This window comes from Cornus florida, unplaced genomic scaffold, assembly GCF_030987335.1.
Source record: "Cornus florida cultivar Cherokee Brave unplaced genomic scaffold, ASM3098733v1 CherokeeBrave_3.0.0_Hap2_Chr03, whole genome shotgun sequence".
NCBI lineage: Eukaryota > Viridiplantae > Streptophyta > Magnoliopsida > Cornales > Cornaceae > Cornus > Cornus florida.
The window spans coordinates 4366292-4383022 of record NW_026775573.1 but is presented as its reverse complement, the minus strand read 5'-3'; the positions used below and the strand labels follow the sequence as shown (position 1 = coordinate 4383022).

General features: G+C 35.8%; 1 protein-coding gene across 2 annotated transcripts; it reads left to right on the top strand.

Moving 5' to 3' along the window:
• The first annotated feature begins 10947 nt into the window (after positions 1-10947).
• Positions 10948-16343, top strand: LOC132299127 (flavin-containing monooxygenase FMO GS-OX5-like). 2 transcript variants are annotated; one of them, XM_059795591.1, is made up of 8 exons: positions 10948-11135; positions 11744-12400; positions 13617-13687; positions 14849-14998; positions 15330-15412; positions 15506-15644; positions 15735-15908; positions 16028-16343. In XM_059795591.1, exons 2-8 carry the CDS (start codon positions 11887-11889, stop codon positions 16187-16189), a joined length of 1293 nt encoding a protein of 430 aa, XP_059651574.1. In that variant the 5' UTR covers positions 10948-11135; positions 11744-11886; the 3' UTR covers positions 16190-16343. The 2 variants fall into 2 exon arrangements, with proteins under 2 accessions (XP_059651574.1, XP_059651573.1); XM_059795590.1 differs by having other exon boundaries at positions 10949-11135; positions 11831-12400.
• The last annotated feature ends 388 nt before the right edge of the window (positions 16344-16731 follow it).

Sequence of the window (16731 nt, the reverse complement as noted above, 5' to 3'; positions counted from 1 at the left end):
CTGACTCGATCACAATAAAATATTTGTTTGACAAAAATAATAATTTAAATAAATAAATATATAATAAATCATTTTGTCTAAAAACACACGAATGCCTTCGAATTTACTTTGTGATCAACCATAATCAATACAAAATAAATACAAGTAGTAATGATGCAAATATTAAAAATATAACTATCTAACTATTAATTACATAACTACCCAAAGTGTCGGTCTAAGGATCCCGAAGAATCCGCCGAACAAATCAAAGTAATTATTAATTAACAAAAGAGTCTATACATTTCTCATGCTTAAGAGTCAAATGCCATGACGGTAATAGGGAGCAATTGCATACGACGGCTCTCGCAATATATCTCAACCTAAAGCGGATTCAGTCCAAGTCTTAATTAATTATGATTCCATCCATAATTACCGACTATAAACAATTTATGATTACTATTTATATTAATGTATTGATCGCCATCTCATATATATATAAATATTTCTTGTAATCAAGAGGACACTATCAATTCTATAATGAATCGAAACACAATACATTAAATTCACCAATTATATAAATTATAAATATTTCAGATATGTCAGGAATATATGTCATTTTAAGCCAAATAGGAATTTGCTATGCCAGGGCATATAAATCCCAACACTTGTCACCGGAATAAGCTTAGCCAAAGAAATGTCAGTGTCATAAAGTGGTGAACAATATATATATATTGCTAATTGTACCTCTCACGCCTGTTGATCTCCGATATATATATATATATATATATAATTATAATTATATATCCCTAAAAATAATAATTAATGAAGTGTTTTAAAAAGGACTACTTACATTGCATCCCCTAAATTTTTTAAAAGCCTTGTTTATGGGCCTCTAATAATTTTTAGGGTTAATTACAACGACACCTCTTAAGGTTTGTTATAATGACATTCATATACAAGTTAGACATTTTTTGAACAATGACATTCCCTGACAAAATTTAGAACCAAACAGACCTTTAAAAGATTTGGAAAAACAAAATTGCCCATCAATATTTAACTAATTTTAATTGTAAAATATTATATCTTTAAAATAACACTTTTGCCCTTTTACCTATCTCTTCTAACCCATCGATCTGGCCCTTTCTCTCTTCACCCACTGCCATCATCTCATCAACCACAAACCCCTTAACCACAGCCACCACCACTTTACCTTCAACCACATCCCGCTGCCACCATCTCCTCAACCACATCCCGCCGCCACTTCTCTTCAACCACATCCGCCGCCGCCGTCTTTCTCCACGCACGGTGATTGCACAATATCACATCTCTTATCACCACCACCATGCTTGAACTGTGCAAAAACAAACAGAGCAACCCACAGATCAATCCAAATCCATTTGCATCATGAGACCGTGGTCGGAGGTTACGACGGAGGTGGTGGTGGTATCACTAGAATCAACTGAATCAGATTCATTTAATTCCTTTGCGCGATTTGAAATCTCGCTTAAATCTACTCCGGGAAGCAAAAGGCTCAGAGCACTTTGTTCTGCCATAAATCAATATATGTGAGTCCATATATATATATATATGGTCTGTAACTTCTATATACATATAATATCTCCATATTGGCAGAAACCCAAATTGCGTAACTGGTCTGTAACTTCTATATATATATATGCATATAATATATCTCCATACAAATCGTGCAAAGTGAGTTCTATAGTCTATATATATATATATATGTCAGGTTATGTCTACAGAGAGATGTGAGAGAGGTTATTTTGGACATATTAAATTTATTAAAATAGGTAATTTAGTAATTTTGCTATTCAAAAGTGTCATTTTATAAGTTAAATGGCACTTAGGTTATTTTATCACATGTCATTGAGGGGTGTTTTTGTCAAAGGCAGCAAAGCTTGAGTTCAGTGGATATGTTCGAGGCAGTAGTAGTGTGTATTGGTCACAACACTGAACCACGGTTAGCGAATCTTCCAGGTACTCTACTCATCTTATTTGTCCCTTAAAACTGTTGTCTTTAGGTGGTCAGGTGCATGTATATATATGACACAAAGGTTAATTTTTTTTTTTTTCGAGACACCAAGAACGAGTTTTTATTCACTTGAGACAATTCTTAAGATTTGTTATTATAATTTTTTCTTAATTTGTAAAAAAAAAATAATAATAATATCAAATTGTAGCAAGATTAAGATATATATCCTACCAATTCAACTCGTTGGTCTACAAGAAAAACAAAAAAAAATTGTGTTTTCTCATTGTTCCCTGATGAAACACTTAATCTGAGGTAGCAGAGGATTTGTTTTTCAACATAACATTGATAACATCTTACATACGACAATTACTTAAAAGCCAAGGGGGGCAATAGGCCCAGTTTTACTACAATTACTCCACTTTGAAATGCGTTTTTCCAATTGGGTAGGGCTCTATAGATATTGGCCCTATTTTGGGAACTCACTGCAACCTCAAAACACCTCAAAAAGTCATTCCATGTTTTAAAAGTTGTGATACTTGGTTACAAGTGTGTAAAGGGCTTTTTGGAAAAGCATGAATTGTTAGGAAGTTCATTCAGAAAAGTAAGAAAATATTGTTTTTAAAATATCTTTTTAGAAATTTAAAAAAAATTTAAATGTAAATTTGTTATTTTACTAAATTGTCAATGTATTTTTGATAGATTGACAAAATTATCATATATTCTCTCCTGATCCTTCGTTTCTCCACCACATCTTCTACCGCTGCCACCTTCCACTCCCAGTCCCCCACCACTGCCGCAATCATCTTTCATAATCGCGATCGCCATTCAGCACTGTCACCTTCACACTTTTAGTTAGAGATTTGCAATAATTGTCAAGATAAGGTATATTATTATATATATATATAAAAATAATAATCCAAAAAGTTAAAGTAAATGTAAGAAATGCACCGAGGTCTTTTTTTTTTTTCTCATGAAGTCCTTTCAACAAAATTCCTTATATAAAAGCCATATGAAAGACTTTTGATATTAAGAAGCTCAATCAATACTGTATATATATATATATATATATATCCATAAAGCATAGACTACTAAACTCTATTTGATGCCAGCTATCAGACTTAAGTGTGAATCCCATTCATAGTATCAAATGGATAAAAATTTCTTCCACTAATCCCTGCGACTTGAAATATATTAAAATATATATATTCTTGTTTATTATTATAACACTTCTTTTTCTAACTTGTTTATCGTCTCAATCTAATAATTTTTTTTGGTAATTAATTTACCTAATAAATTCTAAAAGGCCGGATGGATCTCATCATGTCGTCACTTTAGTGGTTGCATAGCTCGCTCGTTTCATCCATTGTGTAGTCATTGGCTTTGCGGGCATAGACACAAGCACTGATGCAAAATTATTTTTCAGCCAAGTGACCAAGTCGACTACATCTAAAATAAGATTTCATATTTGAATGAAAAATAATAAGTGAACCGATCTTCTGGGCCGAAATAGGAAGGCTTCTTAGCAATGAGATGCATTCATACATGGTGTGGGTCCCGCATGCGTGAATGCATTTAACTGAGGAGCCTTCGTAGGGCAAGCAAGATTTGCTTAAATAGCATTGTCCACCACGTGAAAGCATTTCATATTTTCATGGTTGGGATGTTTGGAGTGTTGGGCTTTTAAAGCCTTTTCCTTTCAAAAAAAGGAATTGGACAACAATGAAGTCGCCTGAGTTTCGAGGGTTGACTCGAGGGAACTAGAGTGAGTCATGGAGTCAAGAAAAAGTGGTTTGAGCTCCGAGATAGTATTTGAAGATGTGTTAGTTAGTAATGCAGATAGAAATTTAAGGTGAGAAATCTAAGAGAGACAATTTTTTATTTATTATTTTTATATTCAATATATTAGTATGAATAGATAATTTTCCATTTAGTTTAAAATGCTTATAAATAATTTAAGTTGTCTGGGGAATATGATTTTCATATGTACGCAGGCATTGAGAAATGGTCAGGAAAGCAAGTACATAGTCACAATTACCGTGTTCCTGAACCATTTCGGAATCAGGTATGTTACTCTGCTATTCCCATGACTTCCTTTTGGTTTGAAAATTCTAGGAAAAATTAAATTACCTTCAACTATGAAATAATGGAAGTAACTGCCAACTCAAAATACAGAGCACTTTTTAGTTTTGATATGGAAAGAAAATATGAAGGTAAATACATGGAGGGCAATTTGGTCATTGAACAGTATATCTTGATTCATTGTTAATTACTTTTGAGCTTGTGGCAAATTCTGTAATTATTTTTTTGGAAATTTGCCCCAATAAGAACCTTTAACTATGAAATGGTGACTTCAAATTGGGTTTTTTTTTAAGATTTTGGTAATGTACTATGACGTATGACGTGGAAGTGGAGCTTTTGGAAAGTAAAAATGCAGCCCACTTTTTTTTTTTTTTTTTTTTTTTTTTTTATATCTGGGCAAGAAAAACACTTCTACACTTTATAGAGATTTGAAACCTCAACCTTCGATTTTGTAAGACAGCTGAATAAGTTGCTTCTATGGTAAAGATGTGCAAAGGAGATGTGAGGCCAAGGTAGCTACGACTCAAAAAGCATAAACTTTTGAGTGTCTTCGATACCCCCAAATATGGTTTACTTCAAAGATATACCATTTTTGTTGCGCATCACAGGAGAGTTGTATGGGTACATTTTAAATTTGCACCATGAATGATATGAAGAGAAAATATGAAATTTGATGGACAGCAATTTGTTAAATAATACTCCCTCCGTCTCAAAAGAAAGTGTCCATCTTTTTTTTTGGATTGTTCCAAAATAATTGTTCATTTTTTTTTTTTCAAACAATATATTTCACATTTTTTCGTATATGTTTTTGGAGTTTAAAATTTTAAACTTAAATATTCAAAACTGAAAAAAGCAAATTAGTAATTTTTTAGGTGAACAATGCATGTCCCACGTATCTCCGGTCTTAAAAATTTATACTCCCCAAGAGATATACTCTTTTTGGGACAGGGAGTATTTTTTATTAATTATTTATTTACTTTGAGCATTTGGTAAATTTTGTAATTATTATGTCTTTGTTGACACAGTTGACCATGTAAGTTACCCTCCTAGATTTTAGAGGGAGAAGAATTAGACGGTTTGGGTACATATATTGGAGGCCTAGAGACACGCCAGTAACACGAAGATTAGTTGTAATAGAAGGTAAAAGAAAAAGACGATAACAAAAAATAACATAGTATCTAGTTCTTAAAAACGACTTTAAAACGTTTAAAATCTAATAAATGAAATGACATGTAATAGAAAAGGTTGGAAATTGTAATGAACCCAAAAATTTTGTTGAAAGAGGGCACTATTGAAATTTTTTCATAGCTTTAATGGGGGCATTTTCAAAATTTTACAAAATTTAGAGGTACATAATGTAAATAAAAAAAATCAGTGGGGGCAGCTATCCCCATTAGACACTAGAAAGACTTCCATGCACCTTTAATACTTCGTTAACTGTACCATCAACTAATTTATAATGTTATATAAGTAAAAATATTTTATTCTAATGAATCATATCATTACGTGTCAATATCTAATCAGTTGGCTGATACCACGCCACTAATACAACCGACACAATTAAGTTTTTCAAATTGAACAAAACACAAGTTTTTGCTTGGTTGGAAAGAGATTATTCACATGGCTGACCCCATTAATGATGATGTAAATGGAATTAGCAAGCACTCCAAATAGATTTCTTAGACTTGTAATTCTATTTAATTGATGTAAGTACTTTCTTAAAAATTCCAACGAACAGATTGTGGTTATGGTTGGAGCTGGGCCTAGTGCGTTTGATATATCCAGAGATATGGCTAAAGTTGCCAAAGAAGTTCATCTTTCTTCAAGACATCCAGATGTTAAAATTTCAAAATTAGACCTTTATGACAACATATGGCAACATTCAAAGGTACGTATTTAATACGTACATACATATGTTTATAGTACCCTTTGCGTTTTTCAACACACTCACTTACCTCTGTTTTCAACACATGCAAGTGCGTTAAAATGTAAAATAAATGTGTTGAAAATAGGTGTAATAAGTGTTTTGAAAAATGCTACAACACTAAGGTACCACAACAGAGGATTCAGGATCATGTTTATAGAATACCCTTTGCAGATAACAAGTTCTTAAAATCTACAATAACATCATGATGCAAAATCATGCGTATCTTGTTTTTTTTTTCAATAAAAGCATTTCAAGATATAACATAATGAATTTTAATCGTGTTACAGATTAATTATGTTAATGAAGATAGTACAGTAGCCTTTGAAGACGGATATTCTATTAAAGCAGATGTCATTTTTCACTGTACTGGGTATTTATCAATTCTAAATTAGTTTTTTTGTTTTCTTGTGTTTTCTTGAACGTAAACTTGTACATGCATGATTCGTATATGTTGGTATATAGGTACAATTACCATTTCCCATTTCTTAACACAAATGGAATAGTGACCATTGATGATGACAACCGAGTAGGACCTCTTTACAAGCATGTCTTCCCACCCCAGCTTGGTCCTTGGCTCTCCTTTGTTGGAATACCTTTTAGGGTCAGTTGTTACTCTTGTTATTGTTGCTATTAACCAACCTACTATGAAATTCATGGTGAATTATGTACCGGAATTTTATTTTACAATTAGGTCGGTATAATTCATACGATGGAGTTACAATCCAAGTGGATAGCGCATGTTTTATCCGGTAAGGTGTCTCTGCCATCCAAGGAGGAGATGCTGGCTGATGTTGAAAAACTTTACCGGCATATGGAAGAATCCGGGATCCCCAAGCACTATACCCATCGAATTTATCCAAATCAGGTTTTCATCTCATTTTTCATTTTATATACATACAAGTATAAAAAATTTATTATAGACATTGATGCCTATATATACACATGCATGAAGCCATGAACATATATATATATATATATATATATATATATATATATATATATATAATTTCTTTGATTTTATGGTTTGATGGCAGTTTGAGTACATGGACTGGCTGGCTGCTCAAGTGGGAATACCTCCTCTGGAGAAGGTAAAAAGGATATTCGCACAGCATTGGAAGCTTGTTTTTAGTTCTCAATTGGAGGGAGTCAGGGACGAATGGGATATCGATAACTGGATAAGCAACCAAGATTTTTAATTGCTGTACACATTTTTACTTCATTTTCATTTGTTTGCAAACAAGTTTTTGTATGGAAGTTTTACCAGAATAATGTCACGGGCCTAGAGATTTGGCGCAGCGGCACGGCCCGTGCGGCACCAAGGCGTTGCTTCAGCTCGCGCAAGCGCCCTGGTCAGCCACCACGACCTGCCCTCCCAAGGATACATGCTGACTGGTTTCGGCCTGCCATGGCCTCGTCAGGGGAACGGCTCCAGCTCCCGACCAGTTTGTGCAGGGATGGCCAACTCCCTTCTTCATAGTCAAGTCCAAGACCAGCGACAAGCACCTCGAACTGAACCGAGTCGACCTGCCTGAACTCTGAAGAGGTACCATCCTGTGGTCCTGCACGCCCCTTCCCTGGAACCATTCCCAGTCAATGAATGTTCTTAGCCAACCAGCATGCGTATCTTTTATGCTCATGGCGTCGTTAGGAATCGGATCGTGACATTCTCCCCCACCCAAATCCTGCGACGCCCTCGTCGCAGTGCGGCGCTGACTCCGCTGCGTCCAACATTCCAAAGCCTGTCTCCTCCAAGTGGTATGCTCGCCTGCCCACCATCGCTTCCTTGTACAACCCCTGGCTGCACTCGCCCAATGATAGGGTTTCGGGCTAAAGGGACGCCCACTTCTTCGGGACGCAACCCCACGTTATGCCGCCTCCGCGACACCCCGAGCAAACAAGCGCCCTCCGGCTAACTTGATACCCGCCCTTCACAACGGTTTGCACGCCTCTTGAACTTGCAAGAACTTTGGTGCGCGCGGCCCTCCGGCCATCCGATGCGCGCTGCCCTCCGGCTTAACGGACGCGTCTTCATGGGGAGATGGAGGCTCTCCTCCAACAGCATTGATTGCCCACCGACGCTTTAGTGCACCGTCTTCATTCTCAAGACCCCCGGATCGACAAGGGGGCACACCTCTGTGCTTTTCCCCAAGTCCTGCTCTGATACCATTTGTCACGGGCCTAGAGATTTGGCGCAGCGGCACGGCCCGTGCGGCACCAAGGCGTTGCTTCAGCTCGCGCAAGCGCCCTGGTCAGCCACCACGACCTGCCCTCCCAAGGATACATGCTGACTGGTTTCGGCCTGCCATGGCCTCGTCAGGGGAACGGCTCCAGCTCCCGACCAGTTTGTGCAGGGATGGCCAACTCCCTTCTTCATAGTCAAGTCCAAGACCAGCGACAAGCACCTCGAACTGAACCGAGTCGACCTGCCTGAACTCTGAAGAGGTACCATCCTGTGGTCCTGCACGCCCCTTCCCTGGAACCATTCCCAGTCAATGAATGTTCTTAGCCAACCAGCATGCGTATCTTTTATGCTCATGGCGTCGTTAGGAATCGGATCGTGACAATAAGCTTAGCCAAAGAAATGCGTGTCCTTGGAAATGTCACTTTCATGGTTGTTGAACAATAAGGTTTACGTTATGCAATTCGCAAAAAGTGCAACATGCCAAAGATGTGATCAGATGACCTCTCTTTCTCAATCAAACGTACATACTGGACCAAATATATGGTTTTGAGGACTTTAATTATCACGAACAGTTCCGTTCCGTAGATATTGTTCGCTTTGCACTCTCTTCGTACCTACGGTTTTCAAAACGTGTCTACACAGTTCAAAGGTATTCACACATATTAGTGTCAACAACATCTCCTCCCTGTAGAGTCACTATCGGTCCCTCTTGGGACCCAATGTCTTCACTAGCCTAACCCTCATCGGTCCCTCTTGGAACCCAATGTCTTCACTAGCCTAACCCTCATGGGCTTTCTCAGCTCCACTTTTGCTAGAGAGTGGCTCTTTTTTCAAATTTGTCACGACCCATTCTACTGTAAAACGTAAACACAATTCAAAGACATCCACAAATATAAGTGTCAACCACCTCTTATGTCATCCAACCCATAAGCCAAACAGTGTCAACTTCTCAGAACCACATGTTAAGGCCGGCTGCAGAAGAGCATTTTTGCTTGCATCAGAGCATATACTGACCTTATGTTATTGTTAGCAGACATTTATTCAAGCGCTAAACTAATGCACTGCCTAACAAAAAATTCTCCACACTTTCTTCACTTTTTGAATGCCTCCCTCCGGAGAAGTTGCTCCGAGTACAAACTGCAAACAGAATTAAAGAATAAAGATCAATTGACTTTATTATGGTCCCCATCTTAGTTAACCATCCTGTTCTCAATATCACCGAAAATTGCTTCTACAAGTTGCCTCACGCTGTTGATTCCATGCATCTACACACAAAAAATGGTGAAAAGAATGATAGGAGCTGAATCAAATAGGAGGTGAGAAAATGTCGTCACCCAGATGCGAGGAAATTTTAATTTTGAAGAGGAGGCATACATATCACACACACACAGAGGAAGAAGACAAAGACATACAAATTACACACACATACACACAGCAAAATGAACTTGAGCAGATGTTTCTGTTAACCAGACTGACCACTAGTACATTTAATAGCACAGTGAAACTGTTCCTAAATGGTTTCTGTTCAAAGTTGACAAAATTAATCATTCAAATGTCAATAATACATGGTGCACAAATTTTTTACACTAGAGTAAAAATGTCACAGAAATTTTCTTACAGCAGAACACCGCAAAATTTTGACGTTGGTGTCCAGACAATAAATGGCAGATTGCTCGTACTGCAGCTCTTATGTCTTCATAACCAGCCCAGCTCTGCTTATCTCTCTTCTAATCAGCTCATTCACTGTAAAATTTGAGTCATAGCAATCCAGAGCAAGCATAAACAAAAACAAACAAGTTCGAGTATTTACTCAGCAGCCTGGGTGGTAAAAATGCAATAGAATCATGCTAATGCAAGTAGCAGCCATCATCTAATCCACAGAGTTTGTGGCAAATGACACTCCTCTTTTGAACTAGCCAAAATAAATAAATAAATAAATAAAAATTTAACAGAGATGCTAAAAATCTTTAAGATAGCAATCAAGATAAACAGAGATCACATGGACAACTGTATAACTCCATTCACCAATTTATGTTGACAAATTCAAACACTTTTAATTTCTCAAATTGCAAAGTTACATACGATTTGGTAACGTATATTAGTGTCAAGACACCCCACACCCACACCATCTCCTACCACAAACCTATAAAACAAAAGAAAAAACACAAGTAAAAATTGCTTTACAACTTCAATGCCTTCCAGCTCTTCCCTCAAGTCTTACGTCTCTCGAGGTACATTATTGTGGACAACTTCAATGCCTTCCAGCTCTTCCCACGTGAAACATTGCTTTACTTATTAGAAAATTGTTTGTCTGTGTGTATATAGAGACAACTACCCACTTGAAAAAACAAAGACAAATACATAAATTATGGTATGTCCCTAATAATAATAATTAGGGACACTGCACCCCCTCACGCTAGCTGTTGATTTCCGATATGTATATTTTTAATTATATGTCCGTAATAATAATAATTAATGGTGTGTTTTAAAAAGTACTACTTACATTGCACCTCTTAAATTTTTAAAGGTACACAATTGTTTTAAAAAGTAATATTTATAGGTAGATTTGTCAATTGATCGGATTCTGATTCGAATCCAATCCGATTATTCATATTTGGATTGAACAAAAAATTCGATAACCTGATTACGATCCAAATCCAATAATTCAATACCTTAACAAATCGAATATGAATTTATGTTGATCCAATTCGATTAAAATTATATTATATTATATATATATATATATATCATAAATACACCCGCAGATTTGTACCGCTGTAATCACAACCTTATTGTACAATAAGGCCAGTGTTCTCATCCGCATGGTAATAAATCTCCACAACCTATGTGTTAATACTCCTGTATACTTCGGAAAACGCAAGTAATCGAAGGGGGAGACTTTGATCGACGGCAAGAAGGGGAACCGACAGCAAGAAAGGGAAGGGGAACACAACGATCCACTGGTGAAACCTTTCAGAGTAATTTCTTAATACTTATTCTCTCTCATTTTTCTTCTATTTTTCCTATTCTTTTATCTATTACAAACCCTAATTTTGCATCTTTCCTCTCTCTTTCTGTTTATGATAATGATTTTAGTTCTTTGTGTCAAAGTTGTGGCTTTACTTCTAAAACATGAAACTTGTTTGACAAATCTGGGATTACAGAACCCATTTTGCTTGTTTATGTTTATGTAAATTGCAAGAGGGTATATAATTTACAATCGGATCCGATTTATAGGATCGGATATCCGATAGAGTGAGTATCGGATTCGGATTGACTATGTATGAATCCGTCCGATTCTCGGATCGGATTGGACTGCTTATTTTGCTTATCCGATTCGGATCGGATGGATCGTGATCCGGATCGATCTATATTAAGTTTAAACAAATTACATGTGATCCGTCCAAAGTTCTTTGACATCGTTTTAGCTATTTGACACTGACATTCTCATTTATCAAATTACAACTTGTTCCCCTCTCTTTCTTTATGTTTGTCTCTGTTCATATAGCTTATTTATTTAAGTAGCAGTTTTTTCTATGTATGTGTGTATATATATTTGTAACGTTGCATGTTCTTCATTATTTAGGTTATATTAAACAACTTACATGTGATCCGTCCAAAGTTGTTTGCCAACTACTACTTATTAGAAAATGGTTTGTCTGTGTGTATATAGAGACAACTACCCACTTGAAAAAACAAAGACAAACATATAGATAGAGAGTAACAGAGATGGCACGGTCTGTGAAAGTGGCGGTGATCGGGGCCGGTGCTGGCGGTCTGATCTCGGCCCGTGAATTTCAAAGAGAAGGCCACCAAGTTGTCGTCTATGAAAAAGGAAGCAGACTCGGTGGAACATGGGCCTACGACCCTCGAGTGGAGTCCGACCCACTCAGTCTCGACCCGAAGAGAGAGATCATTCACAGCAGTGCGTACCATTCACTCCGGACCAATCTCCCTCGCCACGTAATGGGTTTCTCGGACTATCCGTTTACTGCTAGGAAAAATGGGGATCCCAGGAATTATCCGGGGCATGAGGAGGTTCTGGGGTTCTTGAATGATTTTGCGATGGAGTTTGGACTCACTGAGTTGATTCGGTTTGATACTGAAGTCGTCCGAGTTGAGTCAAGGAATGATGAATGGGTGGTTGAGTCGAGGACAAGTGGATTGAGTTCAGTGGATATGTTCGAGGCAGTAGTAGTGTGTAATGGTAAACACACTGAACCACGGTTAGCAAATCCTCCAGGTACTCTACTCATCATCTTAATTGTCTCTTCCATAATCACTATTGCCTTTCACCATTGTCACCTTCACACTTTTAGTTAGAGGTTTGCAATAATTGTCAAGGATAAGGTATATTATTATCAAGAAAAAAAAAACCTAAAGTAAATGTAAGAAATGCACTCCCTAGACGTATTTTTTCTCGTGAAGTCCTTTCAACAAAATTCCTTATATGAAAGACTTTTGATGTTAAGAAGCTCAATCGATACTGTATATATATGTATATTTATAAAGCATAGACTACTAAACTCTATTTGATGCCACGGATGGTACTAAGTGTGAATCTCATCCACAACATCAAACGGATAAAAATTTCTTCCACTAAACACTACGACTTGAAATATTAGTTAAAATATATTTATTCGTGTTTATTATTATAACACTTCTTTTTCTAACTTGTTTATCATCTCAATCTAATAATTTTTTTCGGTAATTAATTTATCTAATAAATTACTTATCAAAAAAAATAAAAATAAAAAATAAAAAATTATCTAATAAATTCTAAAAGGCCGGATGGATCTCATCATGTCTTCACTTTAGTGGTTGCATAGCTCGCTCGTTTCATCCATTGTGTAGTCATTGGCTTTGCAGGCATAGACACAAGCCCTGATGCAAAATTATTTTTCAGCCAAGTGACCAAGTCGACTTCATCTAAAATAAAATTTCATATTTGTATGAAAAATAATAAGTGAACTGATCTTCTTGGTCGAAATCAGAGACGGAAGGCTTCTCAGCTACGAGATGAACGTGCATCTTGTAGCTGAGAAGACTTTGTACGGCAAGCAAGATATGCTTAAATAGCATTGTCCACCACGCGAAAGCATTTCATATTTTCATGGTTGGGATGTTTGGAGTGTTGGGCTTTTAAAGCGTTTTCGTTTCAAAAATGGAAATGGACAACAATGAAGTCGCCTGGGTTTCGAGGGTTGACTCGAGGGAACTAGAGTGAGTCATCGAGCCAAGAAAAAGTGGTTTGAGCTCCGAGATGGTATTTGAAGATGTATTAGTTAGTAATGCAGATAGAAAATTAAGGTGAGAAATCTAAGAGAGACAAAAAAAAAAATTTATTTTTTTATTTTATATTCATTATATTAGTATGAATAGATAAATTTTCCATTTAGTTTAAAATGCTTATATATAATTTAAGTTGTATGAGCAATATGATTTTAATATGTATGCAGGCATTGAGAAATGGTCAGGAAAGCAAGTACATAGTCACAATTACCGTGTTCCTGAACCATTTCGGAATCAGGTATGTTACTCTGCTATTCCCATGCTTTGTGGTTTCAATATTCGTGGAAAAATTAAATTACCTTCAACTATGAAATAATGGAAGTAACTGCCAACTCAAAATACAGAGCACTTTTTAGTTTTGATATGGAAAGAAAATATGAAGGTATATGGAGGGCAATTTGGTCATTCAACAGTATATTTTGATTCATTGTTAATTACTTTTAGCTTGTAGCAAATTTTGTAGTTATTTTTTCAGAAATTTGCCCCAATAAGAACCTTTAACTATGAAATGGTGACTTCAAATCGGGTTTTTTCATAAATTTGGTAATGTACTATGACGTATGACGTGGAAGTGGAGCTTTTGGAAATTAAAAATGCAGCCCAATTTTTTATTTTTTATTTTTTAATATTTGGACAAGAAATACACATCCACACTTTGTCGAAATTTGAAATCTCGACTTTCGACTTTGTAAGGCAGCTGAATAAGTTGCTTCTATGGGGAAGATGTGCAAAGGAGATGTGAGGCCATGGTAACTACCACTCAAAAAGCAGAACCTTTTGAGTGTCTTTGATACCCCCAAAGATGGTTTACTTCAAAGATATACCATTTTTGTTGCACATCACAGGAGAGTTGTATAGGTACATTTTAAATTTTAACCAAGCATGATATGAATAGAAAATATGAAATTTGATGGACCGCAATTTGTTAAGTGAATAGTACTCCTTTCGTTCCAAAAGAAAGTGTCCATCTTTCTTTTTTGGACTGTTCCAAAATAAATTTTTTTTTTTTTTTTTTTCAAACAATATATTTCACATCTTTCTCTATATATTCTTAGAGTTTAAAATTTCAAACTTGAATATTCAATACTTCCCTGCACCTTGAATACTTCGTTAACTGTGCCATCAACCAATTGTATAATGTTACATAAGTAAAAATATCTCTCTCCATCAAATCCATGATTTCAGTTAGGTGATACCAAACCACTAATACAACCGATACAATTAAGTTTTCCAAATTGAACACCACATAAGTTTGTGCCTGGTTGGAGAGAGATTATTCACATAGCTGACCCCATTGATGATGATGTAAATGGAATTAGCAAGCACTCCAAATAGATTTCTTAGACTTGTAATTCTATTTAATTGATGCAAGTACTTTCTAAAAAATTCCAACTTACAGATTGTGGTTCTGGTTGGAGCTGGGCCTAGTGCGTTTGGTATATCCAGAGATATTGCTACAGTTGCCAAAGAAGTTCATCTTTCTTCGAGACATCCAGATGTTAAATTTTCAAAATTAGACGGTTATGACAACATATGGCAACATTCAAAGGTATGTATTTAATATGTACATACATATGTTTATAGTGCCCGGATAACGCCTTTGCGTTTTTCAACGCACTTCCTTCTGTTTTCAGCACATGTAAGTGCGTTAAAATGTAGAATAAATTTGTTGAAAATAGGTGTAAGTGTTTTAAAAAATGCTACAACACTAAGATACCACAACAGAGGATTAAGGATCATGTTTATAGAATACCCTTCGCAGATAACAAGTACTTGAAATCTATAATAACATCATGTTATAAAATCATGCGTATCTTGTTTTTTTTTTTTCAATAAAAGCATTTCAAGATATAACATAATGAATTTTAATCGTGTTACAGATTAATTATGTTAATGAAGATGGTACAGTAGCCTTTGAAGACGGATGTTCTGTTAAAGCAGATGTCATTTTTCACTGTACTGGGTATTTATCGATTCTAAATTAGTTTTTTTTGTTTTCTTGTGTTTTCTTGAACATAAACTTGTACATGCATGATTCGTATATGTTTGTATATAGGTACAAGTACCATTTCCCATTTCTTAACACAAATGGAATTGTGACCATTGATGATGACAACCGAGTAGGACCTCTTTACAAGCATATCTTCCCACCCCAGCTTGGTCCCTGGCTCTCCTTTGTTGGAATACCTTTTATGGTCAGTTGTTACTCTTGTTATTGTTGTTATTAGCCAACCTACTATGAAATTCATGGTGAATTATGTACCGGAATTTTATTTTACAATTAGATCGGTACAATTCATATGATGGAGTTACAATCCAAGTGGATAGCGCATGTTTTATCCGGTAAGGTGTCTCTGCCATCCAAAGAGGAGATGCTCGCTGATGTTGAAAAATTTTACCGGCATATGGAAGAATCCGGGATCCCCAAGCACTATACCCATCAAATTTATCCAAATCAGGTTTTCATCTCATTTTTCATTTTATATACATACAAGTACAGAAAATTTATTATAGACATTGATGCCTATATATATATATATATATATATAATTTCTTTGATTTCATGGTTTGATGGCAGTTTGAGTACACGGACTGGCTGGCTGCTCAAGTGGGAATACCTCCTCCGGAGAAGGTAAAAAGGATATACACGCAGCATATGAAGTTTGTTTGTAGTTCTCAATTGGAGGTATTCAGGGACGAATGGGATATCGATAACTGGATAAGCAGCCAAGATTTTTAATTGCTGTGCACAGCATAACACATTTTTACTGCATTTTCATTCGTTTGCAAACATGTTTTTGTATGGAATTTTTACCACAATAAGCTTTTGCCAAATAAATGCGTTTCCTTGGAAATGTCACTTTCATAGTTGTTGAACAATAAGGTTTCCATTATGCAAGTTGCAAAAAGAATGCAATCTTTATAAACTGCAAACGGAATAAAAAAAATAAAGTATATGTTTGGTTGCATATAATTAGAACTTTGGAATTAAAATTGATAAAATATAAAATAAAATAAAAAATAACAATTACATGTACCTGAAACACATTCCATTAAAAAATAAAATATGATATGTCCCTAATAATAATAATTAGGGACATTGCACACTCTTCACGCTAGCTGTTGATTTCTTATATATATATTTTTAATTATATGTCCCTAATAATAATAATTAATAGTGTGTTTTAAAAAGTAGGGTTAAGTACACTAAATCCCTCGAGTTTTTTTCTCTTTCTCAAAAAATCCCCCTAGACTTTGGGAAAGACACTTAACCCCTTGAAC